Source organism: Amblyomma mixtum, chromosome 6 (genome assembly GCF_055824585.1).
Source record: "Amblyomma mixtum isolate Tamu chromosome 6, ASM5582458v1, whole genome shotgun sequence".
Classification (NCBI taxonomy): Eukaryota; Metazoa; Arthropoda; class Arachnida; order Ixodida; family Ixodidae; genus Amblyomma; species Amblyomma mixtum.
The window spans coordinates 47164976-47189599 of record NC_143017.1 but is presented as its reverse complement, the minus strand read 5'-3'; the positions used below and the strand labels follow the sequence as shown (position 1 = coordinate 47189599).

Genomic DNA, 24624 nt, shown 5'->3' with positions numbered 1-24624 from the left:
ACTGCGGTTTGTCCAGAGAAGGTGGCATGAAAGTCAGAACCTGTGGTCTACCTTTTATACTGTCGCTGTTGCAATGGTTTGGGCAAGAAGAGGAAGTGAAACACCAGTTCGGCGACCTTCCGGTAGTTATGCGTCACGATGACCCTGTCGCAGTCCGCTGTGTTTGCCCTTCACAGAATAGTGAGCAGAGCAGGAAAAATACATTTCAATTCCCAGAGCTAGTGATGTTTCGGCAGTGTACTGTTGAATGCGCGTGCTATAGCCTTAGTCACTTTGGGACGTTAAACTCCATAAACGAACCAAACCAACGGTCATTTCAATTTTGTTTTCCTGCGCAGCAGAGCAGGAAGCCAATGCAGCTGCCGCTGTGTTATCAGCACCCGGGCACTGACAGTGCCGAACTCGGCGTATAGCTTAGTCAAGTGACATCTTTCTTTTGCTAAAAAGCAGGTTTTCTTTCGGTTCGTTTTAGTGCCTTGACTCACATCCTGTGTGGAAACAACCAGTTTTTTTCAAGGGAGACACGTGTATTCACTTATTTGCCCTTTTTTTTTTTGCTTTCATTTAGTACGTTTTCTGAAACAAAATCATCAGGTTTTAAGCTAACGCAAATCAGACAGATTGAGTAAAGCATCCAAGGTACTTTTTCACGCTTCGAAGCCTCTTTTCTGGTTATGTACCCCATTGTAATGCGGATCATGCCTACAGTATTTCTATGAGCAGGCAATGATAGCGGAAAATGAGCATAACTTTCTTCCAAGTAATTGTGACGACCCAAGTTCTGCGTGGGTCCGCATGGGAGGGAGAAGCATAGAGACACCGTTTGGCTTAGTTGGAACAAAACAGATATATTAAAGAACTACATATTAGCGAGTACCTGATGCAGAGGCTTGGGTACCTATGCTTACATGCTGCTCCGTTGGCGCCGGAATCTTCATCAGAAGGAAAGGAGGTGCTGCGGAGTGCACCCTGTTCGATCGCTCAGGTTCGCCCTTTACTCCGATGGTCTGGGCGCTTCGGTCACCAGAGAACCGATTGCCAGCGGTGTGTCTCGGGCCTTCCTGGTCACCAAAACTTGCTGGCTTCTTCCCTTTTTTTCCCGTCCATTCGGGCGATCTTTCTTTCCAGACTGGCGCGGCTCCCTCGCCTTCCTCTCAGCGCAGGCGACTGCGGCATATACCGTCTTCCTTCATTTTCCAACCGGCTCTGGCCTTTTTTTCTCCTGTCAGCGCCTCTGCAACTCTTGCCGGGGGATGTGCTGGACCAGTTGAATGCTTATAAAGATGAAGGACCAGCTGTCGGACTTCAGACCTGTACTGAGCCTTGGACCCCGACAACCGGAGACTCCTGGCGCTTACAGTCTGTTGTTCAGGTTCGTCCGGGGTCTCAAAAAGCGAAGATGTCGCTGGAGATAGCGATCCTCCGAAGAAGCGCGGCGCACTGTCACACTCGCTCACCGTCCGAAAAAATGTCCTCCGAACATTTGATGTCCACATAGCGAAGCCACTCTGAGTACCCTCGAAGCAAACCCTTTCACTCCGCATAGCATTTTCGCAGAACACCACGAGTCGGCAGTCACAACTGCGCGTATCACAGAGTAACACGGAACTTGCGCATATATGCACGAAACCCAGCACCTAAGCCTCTACCTTTAGTTCAAACAAGATGACATAAGCATTACGATATTTACCAAGGAGCTCCCACTTACAGCGCGATCATGGCACAACCAAAACGAAGAAAAAAAGGGGAGGGTGTAGGGAAAGGAAGACAAATGTTATAAAACAGTGCATGCTCTCCTGCACAGGTACTACGTCGTCGAAACAAAGACTACAGTGCCTTGCAACTCCAGTGTCTTAGCTTATAGACATCAACATTGTTATTAACTTCAATATAATACAGAGCTAACCATTTCCCACTCCCGCTTGGTAGATGCCATTAGTCCGATTAAGCTTTCTGCTTTCTTCACTGGTATCGGCATTCACAAGTCGTACCAGGTAGGTCTATGCCTTTTTGTGCGCTTTGGGACTCGGCGGTGGTCGTGGCAGGGGCCTCCCCATGTGTTACCTGCGCGGAAGCCTTGTGCGCTTCGTCTTCCAGTAGTGCATAAATATATCAGGCGGCATTCCTGCCGTAAACCCTTGTACCTGCGGAACAAATGCAGGAGAGGGCTTTTCCGGCGAACTATCTGCACGCTCCGTCCCAGTGCGGTCCCCATCTAAATCTTGGCTTATTACCTCGCTCACATGGTGACTACTTAGCTGCTGCCAACTATATTTTTTGCACACATCGTGATCACAAGTCTGTTCACGTCTTGGATTTTGAAGGTTACTGGAGACAGCATCTCGACAACCTGACATGGTCCTCTCTACTTCGTCAGAGCTTTCTAGCTAACCCTGTGTGCCCTTGGCAGTTCTCAGTGTACAGGCTGTCCCCTGCATGGGGCGGCGTGTCTCTGGCACCGCGATCATGCGTCTTTTTCCTTCTTTTCGCCGCTTTCATTAAAGTCACCCTTGCGATGTCCCTTCAGTAACAGATGTCCCTTGCAGCCTGCAGTGGCGATTCCATCTCAACCTCATAGTCGTCCAGTCAGGCGTATGGGACGCGACGGGGACCCCCTGGTACCTCGCTGGACTGGCCTGGTCTCTGGCGTATAGGAAGAAGAATGGTTTGTCGCACGCGCTTTCATACGCTGCTGAATTATATGCAAACATTGCATAGGAGAGCCACAATTCGCTGTCACGCTGGTCGCGCGCGACAAAATTCAACTTGAACCCGGTCACAGTTTCGTTTAGTCGCTCCACTGCGCCGTTGCAAACGGGATGGCATGGTATTTCCTGCCTCTTATTTATCTTAAGCAGCTTGCATACTCTCCTCGTTAGCCGCGACACCAAGTTGCCTCTTCGGTCTGTTAAGAGTTGCCTTGGAGATCGATGTCGGAGCAAGCTCTGTTCGACAAACGCTCGTGCAACCGTGTCTGACTTTCGAGATGGGATTGCATCGGTTGCGCGTATATCGGAAGATTATCTACAAATACTAGTATGCACCCGTTTCACGAAGTGGTAGCGGGCAACGGGATGACTATGTCTACACTTATTCGTTCGAAAGGAGCCAAAACTTAAGGGAACGCCTGAATTGGCGCTGCCCGGCGATCCTTTGGTGTTTTTCTCTCTAATCAGGAACGGCGCTTTTTTAGGTAATACATACCACTTTAGCCCATTCCACCTGTCTTATAGACCCTCTTGAGAAACTATACTCATGCACATATTTACTTCTCTTAGGCTCTATACACCCGGTGTTGATTTTAACATGTCCCATATTTCAGCCTGAGTCGATCAAGAAGCTTGCATATGTGTTTGGCGCTACTTGTCCTTAGATGCCCTAGCGCCAAAAAACCTAGCATCACCATAAGAACGCAGTCCGAGAAGGATGTATACACAGACAATCCTGCTTCTGTCTTTTTTTTTTAGTTAGAGAAAGCCTATTACACCACATCAAAGTTTTGGATTCGGCGCGATGTTGGACACATCGGCATCCGCGGCAGAATAGTCAAATGCTTGAGTGGCTTTTTGTCCACCCGTTCATATCAAGTATGTCTCGGTGTCACGCTTTCAAGTAATTTCACAAAGAGAACCGCGTGCCTCAGGGGTGCACTTTAACTACTACGCTTTTCATATTAAAAATGAACTCAGTTGCGAAGATAAATCCAAAGCCTACTATGTATTCGGTTAATATGGGCGGCCCCCAGATTTATTGCGCGTCCTCTAAGCCTATCATAATGCGAGAGACAAATACAACTGACAGTAACGGTGGAAATTGGTTCAAGTTCCCACTCAGAAGTCAGCAGGTGTTCTGCTAATGCTAGAAGGGACTATACACCAATCCGACCCTTTGTCTGAATGAACTCACACTGCCAGTAAAAGAGAAACACAAATTTTAAGGATAACTTTGCACAAAAAAATTCACATTCATTGCTCATTTAAACACCGTCGAAAGGAAAGCCTCCTGGTTTCTCAGCATACTCAAAGTCCTCTCAGCTAAGTAGTGGGGGTCCGATAGGACATCCCTTTTTCACATTTATCGCTCTGTTTTACGTTCTTGCCGAGATTACGGGTACATGTTGCGTGGGTCTGCAAGACCGTCATACCTAAAACGATTGAACCCAGTGCTCCACCTTGCTTTACGTCTCTCAGCTCGTGCATACAGAACCTCTCCCGTAAAAAGTCTCTATGTCGAAACAAATGATGTCATTCCAAAGACCGAAGAACCATGCTTACATATTTATATGTCCTGAAAATACCCTTCGTAATGTCGCCTGAACGCCGACCCAGTGCCCCATTGTAAAGCCTTCCCAAAGTATGTGATATAACATTAAAACAGCTTCAGAAAAAGAAAAAAATCCCAGGAACACTTTTTTACAGGAATACTTGGCAGTAGAGTGCGTATCTCATAGCCTTAGTCGCTTTGGGACGTTAAACCCCATAAACCAAACCAAACCAAACCAAACCACTTGGCAGTACAAGTAAAGTATCTGAACTACACAGAGTTTTGCACTGACGAATCAAGGATTGTCGATTGCGTTGGAAACGCGGAAACTGGTAAAAAAAGCAGTAAGGTTGCTAAACTGCGCATCCATTCTTACATCAGAATGTTCTGGTGCCTGTAGCTATAGCTGAGTACCACCGTCTCCTCATCTTTAAATGCGTTCGAAAATGAGCATGGTTCTGACTATGCGCCTACTGTTTTTCTCCGGCAAGAAAAGAGAGAGCGTTAAAAGCGCTAGGATGACTTCTGTGTACCAGCTATCATTGCGAAATGTCTAGCTTGACGGCGTGCACAGAGGAATGCATCCGCAATGGTGATAACTATTTTTCGTAGTTTGTGGAATGGATTCACCGAACATTCACCACCATCTCAATGAGCGGAAAGGAGTGTCATGTAGCCTAACAAGATGTATTCAGGAAGACGTTGGTCCCCTATCGTTTGTGCAAGATGGGAATCAGACATGTCTCTTTTCACTGCAACAGGCCAGTCATAATATGTTTAACAATTCCATACCTTTGTTCATAGACTTGCAAGTTTGCAGGCGTACCATAAAATACTGAATTCTTTACTCCAGCGCATTTGTCCAAGTTGTCTCCGACATAAAAAGCCTTGGACTCTCAGAGGAATGTCGTGTGGTTTTCAAATAAAAAGTCCATCTCCCATGTTGTATGCATGCGAAACGACGCAGATAAACTGTTTACCTTTTTTTTTTCTAAACAAAACTGCCCTAGTCTCCGGCTTTCAACGCATTTGGTAAAACTTTGCAGGCCATCTTTGCACCGAATAATGGAAGCTTCGTTCAAAGCTGTTGTTTTGACATCCATTGAGGGGAGATGCTGCCACCTGTGGCACATTACCGACAATGTCTACGGAATGTTTCCGGCAATTCTGATACATGTATGTGGTGCCCTACATGAATTATTCCACTAACAGGAGATACAGTTGAAGCACGACTTAATAAATGATTAGGTTTATTCCAAGCTTAGCTGCGTCCCTTATAGGTTTTGAATTGGTCATGGAAAAATGCTCTTTTTTCACGCTTTAAAAGCTCAGCTTTTCACATATGCCAATAGAACCGCGGCTTTTCAGTTATGACAGTAACTGAAAAGCCGCTATTCGGGCATATTAGGCCATGCTGTGGGCCATTGTTGGCAGTCACCTTAGGTCCATTGACCTTAGGGCCATTGTTGGCAGTCAGAGTGGCTGAACATCGGCCCTTTCTGGCGTGAATGATGGGCCATGTTTAGAAAATGAGTAATTCGCACTGATGCCAATGAAGGACCGGTTCTGGATCCAATTTTCGCCGCCGTTAGGTCCTCGGTAGACCATTAATGGCGTGCTGCTTGGGTAGAGAAGTATAAAATTTGTACATAGAAATATGAAGGCTAAATGGCAGACAACTCGGGAAAACGAAATAAACAAGCTGCATTTTGTAAAGCCTGTTCTCAAGCAACGAACGACCTGGATGTACAAGAAAGGTTTTAGAGAATTAATATTACGTCGCCTCTGAATTGGACGCACACAGTTTACACACAACTTCCCACTGACAAAACAAGATAAGCCTGAATGTGAAATATATGGAGATGAACTTAAACCACATTTTATTCTCATGCAAGCTAGAAAAGCTATGACAAAAGTACTTGAATCACTTTTATGTTTAATGCATTCTTTTTCATCCAACACCGCTCAAGGTGGAAATGCAATTGTTTACATGTTTTGCTAGCGTGACAATGCAGGTAACGGCACCACAATGGAGAGAGTGGTCTATCCCAGGCCATAGAAGGAAGGGATTGCCCCTTTTCATCTACCAATCCCTGCTTTGTTACACTACACAGTCATGAGAATCGGCCGACGCCATTGGCTGGAAGAAGGGGTCCTTTGACGGAGAAAAGCCGCTGCATTCTTGAGTTGTATCCGACTGTGGTCGACGTTTTTTTTTTGCGTTTTCTCACCACTCTCTAATCCTTCTTCAACCATACTTAAAATGCCTCGTGGGCTTTATTTCTCCGCGGGACCCCATTAAAACAATGAAAAAATGTGCTTTTAGGTTGCCCTAATGAAGTAATAATTCATTAAATGAAGATCATGTGTTCCCTTTCATGCTTGACCTGCCTGTACGTCTTGGAGAGCTGGATGCGGCTTTTCCTATTCGTGCAGCACAATATTCAACAACGTTGGTAGACGTTCAGGTAACCAACAGAAAGGTATACTCATTTTGAATTTCCAATTTCCAATTTCTATGCATGAAATTTGTGCAGCCAAAATGTGCATTACAGCATTAAGATTGAAATGGCATAGCTCGAAAAGATGTTTCGAGCTTTACAAACATAGCTTGGCAGCTTTAATAATTGTGCCTTATCTGTGTTAACCTAAAACCTCACACGTGTTTCAGAAAAGAACTCAGACTGCAGAGATGATAAATTCGAAGGAGGACCTACTTCAGTGAATCCCAGAAGGGAAAATAATATAACGGAACACACGTGTATCCCTCAACAAAGCTGGTTGTTGGCACTCCAGGACGTGCGTCACGGTACTAAATCAGAACGAAGGGGAGAAACAAAAAAATAAGACGCATGAAAAATACACAATAAACAAGCCTAACGATTAAGCATAAAAAATATTAACTTGACTCAGCTATACACTGAGTTCAGCACTGTCAGTGCCCGGGTGCTGATAACAGAGCGGCAGCTGCATTGCCTTCCTGTTCCGCTAGGCATCAAAACAAAACTGAAACGAGCACGGGCATGCAACACAACGCTGCAGAAGCGGCATTAGCTCTGAGAAGTCGTTTTTTTTTCCTGCTCACTATTCTGGGAAAGGCAAAAGCACCGGAATTCGACAGGGTCATCGCGACTCAGAGCCGCCGGAAGTGTGCCGAATTCATGTTTCGCTTGTTCTGCTTGCCCAAATCATTGCAACGGCGGCAGCATAAAAGGCAGACCGCGGCTTGTAACTTTCATGCCACCTTCTCTGGACGCACCGCAGTCAAGATGAACGCACTCTTCCTCGCCTACGTCATTATCGCCGCCGGTTCGCTGACAGCCGTGAGTGAGGCCAAGTGCCCGGAGCCAGCGGACGCCTCGGACTGTGCTCACAGCACTTGCACAGCTGAAGAATGCGAAGCCCAGGGTCTCGAATGCTGCCCCAAGCCGTGCGGCGGTACCTGGTGCGTCAAAGGTAAGCAAGGCTTTTGTGCTGTGCACAACGTACTTTTTTTTGTGGGTTATTTTTTACCTGAAAAAGATGGGGATAATAATCTCGGCAGTGCCTTTCCATGCTTTCAGTTACTGCTATGCCCTGCAGCGGTGGCTCAGTGGTTACGGCACTCGGCTGCTGACCCGAAAGACGTAGGTTCGACCCCGGCCTCGGCGGCCGAATTTTAATGGAGGCAAAATCCTAGAGGCCCGTGTACTGTGCGATGTCAGTGCTCGTTAAAGAGCCCCAGCTGGTCGAAATTTCCGGAGCCCTTGACTACGGCTTCCCTCATAGCCTGAGTCGCTTTGGGACATTAAACCCTAATTAACCAAACCAGTTATTGCTATGTGCGAATTCAGCTTCTGTAGTTTTGCGACGGCATAATCAAAATTCTGCAACTGCATCGAGGTTCTGCTGCTGAGGCGTAGCCCCGAAAAACTAGCCCAAAGCGTCGTCCATGAACCCCAAATGATGCCTGGTAGCAAAAGAAAAATAAAGAGATCCCCTTAGCTCACGCACTCAATGTACTCTGCCAAACGTAACATGCCAGCGAAGCTCATTGAGAGGTTTGTCGACGTCAGCTCTACTGCTTTCGTCTCAACCCTTCAAAGCACATTGCATACAGTTTTACTGGTTTATAACTGCCACATCTTGCTCAGAATGTGCTACTCGCAGAACACATTTTGTTTCTTTAATTTCAGGCATACTTAGCCCAATTCAAGGCAGTAATGGGTTTTTATATAAACAAGCGAACGCAGCAAATAATTTTCACCGAAGCAGGAAGGTTAGATGGAAGCCATTCGCACTTTTAATACCTACTAATTTTGTCGCCGATCTTCTGTTTTCCTGAGTTTTTAGTGCTATGTGTGTCTTGAAATCAAAAGCGATTCCGTGACACCTCAGGTGTCTACATGACAAGCCCTGGCATCTCAACGACACAGTTTGCCATAGTTTTGACGTTCTTACCCGAATTTTGTGCGCGCAGGTAAAGAATTAACAGTGTGGGATTGGCTTTGCAAGACTAGTTGCCTAGATGTACTGGATGTACTGGATGTAAGGTCTGGATGTACTAATACATACAAAAAAAAAAGGTTCGAACCTCACCCGGTCACTGAAGGGGCTAAATACAGCGAAGCAGACACAACGGCTCAGCTCTAGTCTCTTCGAACAGTCAAATGTGCAGCGGCTTGTGAGCTCGTCTGCACCCGACCATGCTTCTGGGGGCGTCGAAAAAGAAACCGTAGGGTGCAGCGCTCCTTTCAGCCATTTGGCATTCGGAGAGACGGAACCTGCATCGTGGGCCGGGCGCGCCATCTGGACGGATGCCTTGGAAGATGAGGAATCATTCTCCCTAGGACGTGCTCATGAAGATGAGTTTTTATGGCGCAAGGGCAACAGTGGCCAAAGAGGGCCATGGTAAAGGGTTTTAAGCATGAAATGCTTTTTACTCCCGTTTTCGGCAGTGTGGTGACGTCACGCCGAGACCGAGAGCCAACATCCGGGCACTGAAACGTCAGCATCCGGGCACCGTACGAGATTTAACGAGACTCTCTAATGTTGAATTCCAATGGCAGATCGGGATCAATTTTTTCTGCTCGGCTTGGATCAGTCGTATTCCAATGGTAAAATGGGAGCGCGAGTTGTATGTTCCAATGGCAGATCGGGATCAGGCTTAAATCCCGGATCGCTCCGTGGAGCAGCGATACTTGATCCGCCGAAATCGGCGGATTTGACCGGAACCTCGCATGACGTTTTCTTTTCCGCCGCGTCTGCTTCCTGTCGCGACCGGCAGCAGCCGCTTCGTTCCTGTCGTCGCTACGTGGTAAGCCGGGCGAGCCGGGACAGCCGGGCACTTTCCAGTCAACAGTGGACGGCAATGATCTTGCTTCGAGCCGTGCGGCACTAATTTTGCTTCATGGAAGTGACAGTTCCGACTCGGGCACTGAAAGCTCAGAGTCCAGCAGTGAAGATTCGTCTGAAATGGACAGCGAGTGTGAAGCTGCCGGCCTGTATATGTGCCTGCCGCCGGCGTCAGAAAAATGCGCTAATATTCTTTGTTCGCGTTCATAACAAGCCCTGGAGTAGAGGAATGTAAAAAATGAATCATGTTTGAGGATCGTTGGCCAATACCGAGTTGCTGGTAGAAGTGATAACTGCGATACAAGCAAATTTCTTCCTGATGCCCAGTGCGGCTGGCCTGCTGTCTGCTAGCTCCGCTGTTGGAGGCGTCGCAGAAATCGATCATGTCTTTATTTTATTATGAGACGAGGAACACAGTAAAACGGTGACGCGAGTAGCACATTTACTAAAGCGCTGGCCAATTCCGAAGCGCCCTCAGCTGCGGCATCGATGAAAAACAGGCTTAGCGACGACTACGGCAGCCAGGGAGAAACGTTGGCCGGGGGCAGCGCAGTTCGTCGCTCGGCGTGTCCGCGGGCGGCGTCGTTGCCGAAAGCTCGACTGTCTCCCTGATTGGTTCAGCGGCTTGCGTCTCGCAGTCGCAAGGCTGGAAAATCGAGCAGCGAGCAACTTGCCTGCGCGTCGTCCGGCACTTCTTTCGTGAACGTAGGGACAGGCTCACTGGCTCTCGGAAGACCGCGGCCGCATACTCGCGTGTTCACGGAGAGTGGACCATCCTGTACATACGCTTTGGTTTTGGTTTTACATTACGGCCTTCGTAATACCTCCTTTTTGTTTCGCCGAGGCGGCGTCTGTCAACGCGGAGATCGCGCCTCGCGCAACTCCTGTCGCACTCGAACACGAAGCTAGCAGGGCGTCCGCTCCGGCGGCGTGCCTAGTTTCCGCGGCTCGCCGCTGCGGCGCTGGCGTCGCACTCCCGAGGGAGCACTGGCATTCCAATCGCAAAATGGGAGGTGGCAAACCTACGTGCTCCGACGCGCTCCGTACCAACGTTCTAGTAACGTTGCTCCGTACCAACGTTACTAGAACGAACTCAGTTTGTTCTAGTAACGTTGCTCCGTACGCGATCCGACGGAGCGGTCTCGATCTGCCATTGGAATTCAGCACAAGAGAGAGGGCCGCTTAGAGCAAGAGGGGAGCTCCAGGGCGAGAAGGGCTTTGGGCAGAAAAACTGCTTCGGCGCCGTCTCCAAAGATGGCGCTGCGGTCCCACACTCACGCATGTAAAAGACCGGCCGCTGGGCCTTCAGCTCATGTCGTTTCCCCCTTTGCCAGGCAGATGTATACACGCTCGCGGGGCATTCGAACGCGCTGCATATACATTCTTGTCAGGTCTGCGTCTCGTCGTGTCCGCGTACGCTTCTGCATCGTCCTGCATTTCGATGCCGCCACCCTCACAGCTGCTTAAGCCGAGCAATGGAGCCTGATGAAAGGAGAGGTAGGAGCGTCTTGCGGAAAGCGATCGCTTTGCGAGTGATACGCCACAGCAGAAGACTGTTCGCCGTAAATATTTCATGCTTACCCTACTCTCGATCACGGGAGAGGCAGAGATTTTTTTTTTCGGTTTTACACAAGGTGGGGTCAAAGACCCATTCCCAAGCCCTTCACCCTAAAGAAGCCGAGCACTAGGCAGGGGAAAGCTTATACCGATTGTATCACCGGTGGGTACCCGGCAGCACTGGGGATCGAACCCCGCACCTCCTGGTCGCGAGGCGGAGGCTCAAATGACTAGACCACCGCTGCGGTACTCTAGAACGTTCTGAGGGCCGCGCGAAAGTCAGCACAAGCAAATGTCACATCCGGTCATTCTGAAGTACCCCCTGCACAGCTGCTGTCTTATAAAATCTTTGGAACGCACTGCAAGAAAACCTTTTAAGGCGAAAGCCTTTAATGCTTTATACTGTCGTTAGCAGACGCGTCGGCAGCCGTGTCGGCAGATGTGTCCGCCTTTCGGCGTCACTGCTTAAAAAGAAACTGCGCCGAGGATGGGAGTTGGCATTTGAAGCGGAGACGCTACCACTCCGCCACGAAGGCTCAAGGTTCGAGCATGAATAAAGGCGCATCTAGTGAATGCACGGATTTCATAAATAAAATAAAAGGAATGAAGTCAAGAAAAGGAAAAATAAAAAATAAAAATGACGAAATAAACAAACATAAAAACAAAATAAACCATAAACCATAAACCATAAAATAAAGATAAGATATGAAAATAAAAAACAATAGCAATAAAAATAAGAAAAGAAGCACAAATAAAAATAATAGAAACAAAATATAAAAAATAAAAAAGTAAACGAAAACAGTGCGCAAGGAAACGCTTTCGCCTTGCAGCACTTTAGAGAGCCAAAGTGCCCCCCGAATTTTTCTTTCTGCTTCAGTTTTTAACGGTCCAGTAGCACTCCTGCTTTCACAGCTCTAACAACCTCTAAACAAAACTTCGGGACGACTCTCTTGTTACGAGCTCGGCGACAGTTCACGTACAATACACGTTATGCTCTTCCAGTAGAAAGAGTGTTATTTGGTGACTTTTTGCTGCCATTGCTTCAGCCTTGCTTTGTTTTGTCACAGTGAACACCTGCCCGCGAACGCAGGTTACCATCTTACTTGCGATGGTGGTTTCTATAACTCATGGCAACAGCACTGTTTTTTGCTTGTCCCTCTTGTACTGAAATGGGAAAAAGACTCACAGCGCACGCACTTAGCGGGCAACTTTCGTCGCTCACAGGAAGTGAAATCGCTATTAGACATACAACGGGAGCCGTCGCGGTGACTCAGTGGAGGAGGAGGAGGTAAACTTTATTAAATAAGAGGCCTTAGGCGCGGATTGGGGTCATGTTCCCCTCCCCGCGGTGGGCTCCTCTTCTAGGCCGGACGCCAGGTGGCCGACCGACGATGTCGTTCGGCGACCTCTTCGGCTCGCTCTGTGGCTCGAAGTTGAACCTCCGGGTCCGAGCTGAGCAGCGCGGCTTCCCACTGAGATTGGGTAGAGAGCTGCACACTGTGCGATGGCTTGTCTTGAGTACATGAGTATAGGATGTGCGGCGTGTCTGCCGTTTGGTGCCCACAGAGAGAACAGACGGGGCTGTACTGCTCCGGGAACCATATGGAGTACATGTGCGGATTAAAGAAAGTGTCTGTTTGGAGCTGCCGCCAAATGACTTGTTGTGTTTTACTGAGGGATTTATGTGGTTCTGGGAAGATCTGTCTTTCTTTCTTGAAGTGGGTAGTAATTTCTTTGTAGGTTGTCATTCGCTCCTTGGCCGACCTGAGCTCGGGGTAGCGCACCTCCCGGTTAACCACGAATCCTCGGGCAAATTGGTGCGCCGCCTCGTTTCCAGGATGGTCCGAATGAGCGGGGACCCAGATCAATGTTATCTGGCGGGTATTGGAGATTTTTTGTAAGATTTTGATGGCTGCTGAGTGGGCCCTTCCTTTCGCAAAATTTCTAATTGCTGGTTTGGAGTCACTTATGATGTATTTGGCAGTGGTGGAGGTGATGGCTAAAGCTCAGTGGTTATGGCGCTCGGCTGCTGACTCGAAAGACGCGGGTTCTATCCCGCCCGCGGCGACCGAATTTCGACAGAGACGAAGTACTCGCCGCGGTGTTGTGTTTCTACCCCCCCCCCCCCCTTAACTCTCTTTGTGTGTTCCCGTCACACCTGTGTCCACTCGGACCACGTGGGCCCGATCAAACAGCTACCGTGAACAATCACCAAGGTCGACAACCCCGCCACGACCATGGGAAGTGGGATGTTTGGAATGCCCCTCCGAGCCTCAGCGGATTAGTGTAGCAAGAATGTCGAGGGCCATTGTCAGCAGAAACCCCAGCGACCACAGCGGAGATGACCACTATAGCGGCGACGAAGGCAGGCGAGGCCCAGGAGCTTTTGTCCGAGCAACCACCGTGAATGCGGAGGCGACTTGGCGGCGCCGGTCACGCTGGCGGATAATTGAAGAATTCTGTGTCCCCGACTCGCGTTCTGGGAAATCGGCGGGGAGGCAAGTTCATTCCCCTGCTGGAAGACTTCGGGAGGTTCCTTTCCCGCTGGGCTGGTTGAGTCAGCATTCTCCCCCTCTCATCGACCCAGCTGCGTTAGAGTGGAAAAACCCGCACCTGCCCAGCCGTGGGTGGTAACAAGAACGTCCCCTTCGGTCCATCCGATTGGACAGTGTTCGTCGACCATTATTCCCCAGCCAGGGATCTGGGGAAACCGAACGATATTTAACTCGGCCGTGAGTGTGGCCGAGGGAAGCCTGCTAGCTCCAGTCGACTACGGTTGACGAAGACGTTGCCCTTCCACTGAGAGCCATTCTCAGTCCCGCTCTATGTAAATAATGTAAATTTGTGAATACAGTTTTTTCCTTCTCTTCCCCTACTCCCCGTCTCCGGCCCACGTTCCCTTCCTCCTTCGGCAATGCGGCGGTGATCCTGGATCCGATGCCTGGTGGGACACGCTACGAGCTCGACAAATATATCAACTGGTTGGCAGCGGCGGGATCTTCCACGCTTGGTCCTGGCTTCAGCAGTGGTGAGCGCTTGACTTTCTTTAAGAATCTGCCAGGCTTGATAACTCTGGAAATTTATCACTTCCTGTAGATTGTTTTTCTGCACGTGCTCGCTTATGCATTTCACGTAGCAGCTTGTATTGAAAGCCCTCGTTCGGAAGTTGCCATGGATTTGAGCAAGCTAAAGAAGCCAGAGTTGATGTTGCTGTGTGAAAAGCTGGGTATTGAGGCCAGGAAGAGTCACAGAAAGCCGCAGCTGATTGAGGCTATTAAGGAATGTGGTGCTAAGGAGGAGGGTGACAAAATTTGGGAGACCTGGGAAGTCATTCAGGAGGGAATCAGGAACGCTAAGGAGGAGGCCGACAGGGTTGAAAGGGAACGCAAGGAGAAGGCCGACAGGGTTGAAAGGGAACGCAAGAAGGCCGTTAGGGTTGAAAAAGAACGCCTTTGCCGCAAGGAAGCCGCTAAGAAGGAGGCTGACAGGATTGAAAAAGAACGCCTTTGCCGCAAGGAAGCCGCTAAGAAGGAGGCTGACAGGATAGAAAAAGAACGCCTTTACCGCAAGGAAGCCGCTAAGGAGGAGGCTGACAGGATAGAAAAAGAACATCTTCGTCTCAAGGAAGCCGATGAAAGGCAACTTGCTTTAATGCGTTTGGAGTTGCAAAATTTACTGGCGAAGCGCGCCGAGAGGAATTCGACATTAAATCAGGAGGTTTCGGCGCGAAGTGAAATTAAAATCGTGAATGAAAACTGCGTGTCTTTGCCCATTGCCCGCGTCGCGATCGAGAGCCCGCTCGTGGTGCGTCTGACCGAGGCAGCCATCTCCCAAAACCTGCCTAAGCAGCATCACTCGATTTCCTCAAATCGCTCGGATATGCTGCCCAAAGAAAAGGGCCTTTGTTTTAGAGATAACGCTGCGCAGGTCCTTACCACTTCGAAGGCTCGTGAATTCGCAGCGCCAGCAGAGCACGTAGTTGAAGAGGGCAAACCTGACAGCGACTGTGGAGCTCCAAGCCAGAGCGCGGCGTTAGCTGAAAAGCGCGATGCCGCACAGATTTTCCTTGCAACCCAGATAGGCGTAGGCGCAGCGCAAAAAGGCAGTCCTCCAGAAAGCAGTCGCGCGCTGAAAGTGGCAACTGCAAGTTCTATTGTAAGCGAGGAATGCGCCTCAGCGCTGCCTCGAAACAATGATCAGTTCAACGATCAGGGAACGACAGCCGCTCGCGACCAAACACCCGAAAATGAGTTATGCTCCACTGAAACCAGCGTGTCTTTGCCCATTGCCAGCGTCGCGATCGAGAGCCCGCTCGAGGTGCGTCTGACCGGTGCAGCCGTCTCCCAGAACCTGCCTAAGCAGCATCCCTCGATGTTCTCTAATCGCTTGGATATGCTGCCCCAAGAAAAAGGCCTTTGTTTTGGAGATAACGCTGCGAAGGTCCTTACCATTTCGAAGGCTCGTGAGGTCGCGGCGCCAGCAGAGCACGTGGTTGAAGAGGGCAAACCTGAACCTGTAAGCCCGAAGCCTGTAAATTCTCACGGTGATGAGCTAGAGCAGGCTTTATTGCAAACTGGCGATGAGGCGAACGCCGGCGACTTTACCCGTGACGGCTCCGCGCTACCTAATGACGAGTAAGCCCAGGACTTACTCACTTCTAGCACAGGGGTTAAGAGCACCGATAGTAGTGCAAGCTATAGTGAGTCTTCCGAATCGGGCGCCAGTGATGAGCTGGGGCTAGGTGAGGAACTGATTACGAATCTAGTGTTGCCCCACTCAGATGGCTTTCTCGAACTCCTTCGTGTGGACAGGGAAACGTTCACCGCTGAGCAAGAGAAAGACCAATCTCTACGCAACTTGAGTCACCAAAGTGACATAGGTGTGTCACGGAAAAACATACCTTTCCAGCTCCGTTCTGGCCTGCTGTACCGCCAGTATAAGGATAGGAAAGGTATCCTACACGACCAACTTACTGCCCGCGTCGCGATCGAGAGCCCGCTCGAGCTGCGTCTGACCAAGGCAGCCGTCTCCCAAGACCTGCCTATGCAGCATCCCTCGATTTTCCCAAATCGCTTGGATAGGCTGCCCAAAGAAAAGGGCCTTAGTCTTGGAGATAACGCTGCGCAGGTCCTCACCAGTTCGAAGGCTCCAGAATTCGCAGCGCCAGCAGAGCACGTAGTTAACGAGGGCAAACATGACCCAGTAAGCGTGATAAACTCTCACGGTAGTGAGCCAGAGCAGGCTGGATCACAAACTGACAATGAGGCGAACGCCGACGACTTAACCTGTGACGGTTCCGCGATGGCTAGTGACGCGCCCCGCAAACCAACAGCGAGGGTTTCCACGGAGCGGAAGCGTATAGAGGTGGCCAAACGGGAAGAGGTAATAAAAGGGAAAGTGCGGCTCTTGTTGTCTGCTCGACTGAAATCCAAACCGCGTAGCCGCCCCAATTTGGCACCTCGGTCCTCAAGAGTTCGCACCCGCCCCGTGGGAACACAAGCCAAGAGAACGCAACGCGCGAACCCAATCCGAGAGAGACGGATACGCTGGCACGGCATTCGCACTCGTTCGTTCCCTTCTCGCATTCTGCTTTCTGAGCGTCAGCTAAACTTCAGAACCGCGAGACTTGGACGAAGAACAGTGCAGGGTCCCAAGCTGAAGTTCCTAGCTTTGTGTCATTTTGCACCTGCTAGAGTAGCTATCGGACCGCGGCCGCGCAGGGGGCGGCTGAAGAATAGGAAGCAGTAAATTCCTCTGATCGCAACGCTGTTTGCAGACGGATTCGAGGAATAATCCCGTCTTGAGTTGAATGCTTGTTTCTTTTTGTTCATTTAACTCTCCTGTACAGAAATGCAAGCTGAACTTCCTAGCATTATGCAATGTCTCATCTGCTAAAGCAGCTGTCGGACCGCGGCCGCGCAAGGGGCAGATATGACGCATAATCTCATATTGAGTTTAATGCTTGTTTTTTGTCTTTTGTTCATATCACTCTCCTATGCGAAATGAGAGCGAAAATTTGGAGATTGGCATTGCCGGACTCAGTTTACATGCGTTGCAGTAAAGTGCGAGGTAATGGAAACGCTGATGGCCTCAGCCGAAGCTTTCCCGTGTAATGCCCTTTCCTGACTCCCCAGACGTTATTCCGCTATGCAAATTTGTATTTTGTTTTTGCTTTAGCGGGAATCATTTTTGTCTGTTTTGTATGTGTGTTCAGCAGCTCCACCTTCCCTTTGTGCTCTCACGGGCGGTGGCTTTCTGTGACATACACCGTGCTACGGCACCCCCCAAAATTTTAGAAAATTTTCCTCCCTTTTGGCTAAACAAGCTCTGTGTATTCTGGTTTGGTCAAACATGTCAACTTTCGGAGGAGGACGTAAATTTCACGCTACAGCTCATTTTCTCTAAAGAGATTTTGTTGACCGAAAACAGCTTGGCAGTTCTTGAAGTCAGTTTGGCGCTTTCTGCTTGTTGGGCTTTGGACTTTGCTGGTTGAGCTCGTTACAGCTGTCAACGAAGCAAGAAGAACCTTTGGGCCCAGCTGTGACCAAAGGCCGAACGGACACAACTCCAGGTCTCTGCGCGCAGCAGCGTTGGCTGCAACCACTACGAGACCTCTTCGGGCGGCGGACGTGCTGTTGTGTTTCTACCCCCCCCCCCCCCCTTAACTCTCTTTGTGTGTTCCCGTCACACCTGTGTCCACTCGGACCACGTGGGCCCGATCAAACAGCTACCGTGAACAATCACCAAGGTCGACAACCCCGCCACGACCATGGGAAGTGGGATGTTTGGAATGCCCCTCCGAGCCTCAGCGGATTAGTGTAGCAAGAATGTCGAGGGCCATTGTCAGCAGAAACCCCAGCGACCACAGCGGAGATGACCACTATAGCGGCGACGAAGGCAGGCGAGGCCCAGGAGCTTTTGTCCGAGCAACCACCGTGAATGCGGAGGCGACTTGGCGGCGCCGGTCACGCTGGCGGATAATTGAAGAATTCTGTGTCCCCGACTCGCGTTCTGGGAAATCGGCGGGGAGGCAAGTTCATTCCCCTGCTGGAAGACTTCGGGAGGTTCCTTTCCCGCTGGGCTGGTTGAGTCAGCATTCTCCCCCTCTCATCGACCCAGCTGCGTTAGAGTGGAAAAACCCGCACCTGCCCAGCCGTGGGTGGTAACAAGAACGTCCCCTTCGGTCCATCCGATTGGACAGTGTTCGTCGACCATTATTCCCCAGCCAGGGATCTGGGGAAACCGAACGATATTTAACTCGGCCGTGAGTGTGGCCGAGGGAAGCCTGCTAGCTCCAGTCGACTACGGTTGACGAAGACGTTGCCCTTCCACTGAGAGCCATTCTCAGTCCCGCTCTTGTAAATAATGTAAATATGTGAATACAGTTTTTCCTTCTCTTCCCCTACTCCCCGTCTCCGGCCCACGTTCCTTCCTCCTTCGGCATTGCGGCGGTGCTCCTGGATCCGATGCCTGGTGGGACACGCTTCTAGCATCGACGAATATATCAGCGGTGGCTCAGCAATTAGGGCGCTCGTCTACCGAGCCGGAGCGCCCGGGTTCGAACCCGACCACGGCGGCCGCGTTTCGATGATGGTGATGGTCTAAAACAATTAACTTGTACTATTTACAACATAAGTATTTTGATGGAGGCGGAACCCAAAATGCGCCCATGTGCTGTGCGATGTCAGTGCGCGTTAAAGATCCCCAGGTGGTCGAATTATTTCGGAGACCTCCACTGCGGAACCTCTTTCTCTTACTCTATCACTCCCACCTTCCTCCCTTCCCTTACGGCGCGGTTCAGGTGCCCTCAGAGATATGCGAGACAGATACAGTGCCATTTCCTTTCCTCCAAAACCAATAAACCAATATACCGGAGCCCGGAGGGCCGTGCACTGTGCGATGCCAGTGCACGTTAAAGAGTCCCAGGTGGACAATATTTCCAGAGCCCTTCACTACGGCTTCCTTCATAGCCTGAGTCGCTCTGAAATGTTAAACGCCCATAAACCATAAACAAAAAATTAAGGGGCACTTTGTTGACCTAAAGTGCGGTGAGGCGAAAGCCTTAGGCGCGGTGTTGCTGCTTGTGTCACTGATGTGTTGTTAAGATGTTAAGCTTCGCGTCTAAGAGTGAAACGCGACAGCGTCTTGCAACGCTGCCAGGGAGTCCATAGCGCGCCATCGCCCGTTCGGTTCTACGCCTTGCTCTTCGGCAATTTGGTTTTTGAGGAAAGGAAGTATCTGTCTCGCATATTCTCGCATAACTAGGTGGACACCCGAACCTCGCCGTAACGGGCAGGGAGGAAGATGGGAGTGAACGAAGACAGCGTATTAACTAGACGCGCCTTTGTTCATTCGAAACCATCGAGCTGGCATGGCGGAATGGTTAGCATGCTCGACTCGCACTCCGGAGACCGGGGTTCAATTCCCGAACTCGACGAATTTCCTTAGCGGTTTTATTTATTTATCTCGCCTGACAAGAAATGTTAATTAGGCTGATCGGTTAATTAAGCAATGTAGTAAACTCATTCCCATTTACTTGGAGCATCACTATACGATCCCTTCAATTGGTTGCACGGTTACTAGCCAAATTACAATTGGCCCCGTTTGAAAATCGCGCACTGCGACGTCACGACCGTTTAGACCAATTTAAAAGCGTGACATTTCTGTCGACAACTTCTGCTTACAACGATGAGGCATTAAAGGCTTCCGCCTTAATATATCACGAGAATTACAGGACTGCAAACTTCGCTGACGATAACTTAGCATAAGGGAATTAAGGAAGCGACAACTGTCGGAGTTCACTCCCCAATATAGTTCCATGATACAGCAGCCGCGATGCTTTTCGACTGTTTAACACATTTTAAAACATGATTTTCCTTATCTCCTTCATTTTTCTACACGCAGGAGTGTAAGCAGTAGCCGCATGTCCTCACGACACCGCTGACGCGTCCTCAAGACGCCTGATGACGCCTGCTGTGCGCGACGGTCTGCTGCATTCGTGGTTGCGGGACGACATTCAAGATGGGCAAAAGTACGCAGAAAACAGCGATTCTCTGTAATACTGGCACGCAATAAACGGTGTATGCTGAGGATTGCGTGACTGTCGATAGTCTGGTGCGCTGTTTCAAGCGGTCTGGAGCAGCAGTGATGAGTGGCTCGGGCACGACTAACGCCTCGTGACTCTTCAGCCACTGACTGACTGACTTACTGAGACTGATTGAGACTGACTGACAAACTGACTGATTGTGAGAGAAGCCAACAGCCACAGAAACCAAGGGGCATAGGGGATTTTTAATTAATTTATTTATTTTGTGGTGTTGATCAATTTATAATATTACTGAATATGTTACCGGATCCCACCGGCGGCATGGGGTTGTTTTTTCTTCTGCTTTTCTAATCAATTAGCTTTAAGCGGTAACATATTCAGTAATATTATAAATTGATCAACACCACAAAATAAATAAATAAATTAAAAATCCCCTATGCCCCTTGGTTTCTGTGGCTGTTGGCTTCTCTACATTTATAACGAGCCCCTCATCCCCCTTCCTTGTCTGCTTAACTGCTTAACGAGGGCCTCGGTTCTGGCAGCCTTGATGCCTTAGGAAGCATAAGAGGGTTCTCACACAGCTTCCACCCTCGCCCTTCGATGACGTTCTACGTCACATCAGCGGTAACTCAGGACGTTCTACGTCCGTGGGTGGCGCTGGTGAACACTCCCAAGTTAGGTTATTTGTAAACATAAATACCCCCGAAAGCAGAAGGTTTGACAGCCGTCGCCGTAGCTCAGTGGTAGAGCACCGGACGCGTAATTCGGAGGTCGTGGGTTCGGATCCCACCGGCGGCATGGGGTTGTTTTTTCTTCTGCTTTTCTAATCAATTAGCTTTAAGCGGTAACATATTCAGTAATATTATAAATTGATCAACACCACAAAATAAATAAATAAATTAAAAATCCCCTATGCCCCTTGGTTTCTGTGGCTGTTGGCTTCTCTCATTTTATAACGAGCCCCTCATCCCCCTTCCTTGTCTGCTTAATTGCTTAACGAGGGCCTCGGTTCTGGCAGCCTTGATGCCTTAGGAAGCATAAGAGGGTTCTCACACAGCTTCCACCCTCGCCGTTCGATGACGTTCTACGTCACATCAGCGGTAACTCAGGACGTTCTACGTCCGCCGCTTAAGAACGTGGGTGGCGCTGGTGAACACTCCCAAGTTAGGTTATTTGTAAACATAAATACCCCCGAAAGCAGAAGGTTTGACAGCCGTCGCCGTAGCTCAGTGGTAGAGCACCGGACGCGTAATTCGGAGGTCGTGGGTTCGGATCCCACCGGCGGCATGGGGTTGTTTTTTCTACTGCTTTTCTAATCAATTAGCTTTAAGCGGTAACATATTCAGTAATATTATAAATTGATCAACACCACAAAATAAATAAATAAATTAAAAATCCCCTATGCCCCTTGGTTTCTGTGGCTGTTGGCTTTTCTCACATTTATAACGAGCCCCTCATCCCCCTTCCTTATCTGCTAAACTGACTGATTGATTGACAAGGTTGGCTGAGCTCTTAAAATGCTTTTGCGCTTTACGAGAGGCCGCGAGTGGAGTCCTTACTCTAGGGCCCAAGCAGGTTTGGCCGTCACTGTCTACTACTTACTCCAGTCGGTAAAGACATATGTCCATGTGGAGTACATACGCTGTAGGACATACCAGAATCCTGCATACGGCCGGAGCGGACCTTTAATCGGACAGTTCCGCATGACGCAATAACTTGAATTGCTTAATGTCCTTATATGGACAAATGGTTATTCTCTACTTAGCATTCATATGTCCCTGGGAGCCTGGCGCAGTGGTGCAGCGACTAAGCGATGCGCTATACTGCATTTCGATGGCAGCTGCTGCACGGGCGGGACTGGTGGACCCAGGTTGTTCTTCCCAATAAAACACTCGCGATCAGTCATTCATTTAGCTGCCACATGCCACAGTAGGCAGCTTGCTCGCAATCCGGTGGACTGGCTATGATGATACCACAAGGTTGCATGGCCTAGGTGGCCTGAGATACGAGCGACAAATATGCTGTGCGAGTTATTTTTGGTAATGCCGGCGACAACATTGCACAAACTGCGTGCAGCAAGGTTTCTTGAAATGATCCTCACTATATCAGCAGATCAGATGAGGTAGAAGTACGGAAACGCTTGTTTAAACCGTCCTCATCAGCGCACTCGAAAGTGACGAAACGCAGCATTGCCAGATCTCATCTGAGGAACGCACTTCAAAGATCGTGTGCCTATGTGCCCCCACCAGCTTCCAAATGCAAACTGGGCGGTTGATAGCGGCAAGGTTCCCTAAGTCGCTCTTGGCAAGCTTGACGCGAAAAATTGGAGGGGTCACTTAAGCTCCGTCTTAAGGGTATGACGCATAGCTGAGTGAGATAATTCCCATATATGCAGAATCTCATTCTCTATTTTGCATTCATAGATCGCTGGAAGTCCTCATTCCATCTTTGATTGAAGGACCGCGCAGAAAAAGGAGGAACTTTCAAAGAGAACTTTCAACCGCCTCCTTGTAGACGTACTAAATGTGTTTAAGGAACGAGCATTCGGTCTCAACTTCACTGTTGAAGTCCCCAGGGGCAACGTGCTACAGTTTCTCGACCTGTGCCTTAAATTTCTGCACTTTCTGGATGTTTCCTGGGAATACAGCCCAAGGTCGCTCAAACAACTGCTGCACTTCTCCTCAGCACTCTCGAAGCCTGTGTTGGTGGCATTGCTAAGTCATTTATTAGAACAGCATTATTCAAGTTGTGTCACTATCCAGTCAAGGCCACTGTCTAAGCACAGGTCTCCCGGTTGTCAACCGCTGGCTACCACAGTATGTAATTTCGTGGGCTTGTGAGAAGATAGCAAAATTGGTAAAAAATGCCAGTAGACAATCCTAGCATTCCTGAGAGGATAGGCAACGGAGGAAATTTACAGTCGTACCTTGTATTTATGGCACGGCTCATGGGCTTAAAGAGGTGGCTGCCTGTTACAACGCTGACATTTTCTTTTCTGTTCCGAATAAACTAACGCGAATTTGCAGTGATGTACAACAAAAGGCCGCCGGAAAGGACAGCGCGAGCATGCACAGATAATGGGACATAAGACATGCAAAGCCGATGGTAGCTTGCAAGAAAAATATTGTCTGCAAGATTCCTGTGTCATGCGGTGCGGTGTACATCGAACAAACCGGCCGTTCCGTCAATACAGGCTTCACTGAACACATAGAGATATAAAGAATGGCACAGGCACTCAACTCGTGTGTCATGTGCGAAAAAACCGGGAAACTGATAAAACTTGTGAAGCCCTCCTGGACCAAACATCAGTAATATTTACTAATCGGGATAAAAAGGCTCGGGAGATTGCTGAAGCATACCACACTGCCAAAACAGATCACTGTATCAGTGAGCCATCGGTTGCGCTGACGGAGAAAGAAATTTATTTTCTAGATTGTCACAGCCAATCTTTGTTTTGTTTCTGTTCCTTAGTTTCTTTTTCATGGTTTTTTTTTTACCCCGTATTTATTTAGAGTGGTTCGATTAAACGCATTTATTGTTAGTAAGCGCTCGTCCTGCGTTCTTTCAAATATCTCGTCTTTTTCTGCGCTCTCCTTCAATCAAGGTGAACCTGTACCAACATGCCCAACTTCTCGCTCTGCCTATTACCTTTACTAGTGCAGTGGTGCAGTGAATATGTGGTGCGCCACTGCCCTGCGATGCAGGTGCTGCTAGCGGTGGGCTTTGTGCGGCCTAGGTTGATCTTCCCCAGCGGCCAATCATTAATTTACCTGCCACTTGGCACGGTGGGCTGTCAGCTTACTATCCGGTGTACAGGTTGTGATGACGCCACAAGGTCACGTGCCTCCTAGGTTGCTCTCCTGGCACGACCTGTCAGTGTCTTGCTGCTGATTTTTCGCTCACGACGCCGACGGCGGATTTTCTGGACAATAAGGCCTTTAACGGTATTGTGCTTAAAATTACCGAGAGAGCTTCGCGGAAAACATCTCGTTAACCGTGATACTGATCAGCCCCTAGAGAGAGCAGTTATTTCATACGCACGTGAAGTAGACACAGAACTGAGTAGGTCGGCGGGGAGTGTGAGTGAGTTAAAAACTTTATTGAGCTCTAGATTCACTGGTCTTCTGCGGTTTTCAGATGGCTTCGTCCATCTTCTTTCACAAAGGTCGGTTGCCCTTAGCTCAGGGCTCCGCTGGATGCTGCTGCCAGTTGTGCTCGCCGAATCAGACCTTCTTCGTCGACTCGGCGATCGGTGGAGAGCACTCCCTCCCCTTGCTCCGCACTCAGGTTTGGTATAACGGGTACCCCGCTTATCTTCTGGCATGCCCACGTTATGTGGTACAGCATGGGTGGTTCTTGGCACCAAGGGAATTTGTCAGTGTATTGTGTGGGATACATTTTGTAGAGTACGTGTAGGTTCGGGT

The 24624-nt window shown here is 49.3% G+C and overlaps 1 protein-coding gene across 1 annotated transcript; it reads left to right on the top strand.

Annotated features, from left to right (window-relative positions):
• Positions 1-7532: 7532 nt before the first annotated feature.
• Positions 7533-20176, top strand: LOC149338997 (uncharacterized). Its single transcript, XM_089550387.1, has 2 exons — positions 7533-7719; positions 20059-20176. The coding sequence occupies exons 1-2, from the start codon at positions 7533-7535 to the stop codon at positions 20064-20066; spliced, it is 195 nt and encodes a 64-aa protein (XP_089406513.1). The 3' UTR covers positions 20067-20176.
• Positions 20177-24624: the final 4448 nt, after the last annotated feature.

Bases quoted from the DNA above. Each gene is read 5' to 3' on its own strand.
- LOC149338997 (XM_089550387.1), top strand. From the start codon at position 7,533: ATGAACGCACTCTTCCTCGCCTACGTCATTATCGCCGCCGGTTCGCTG.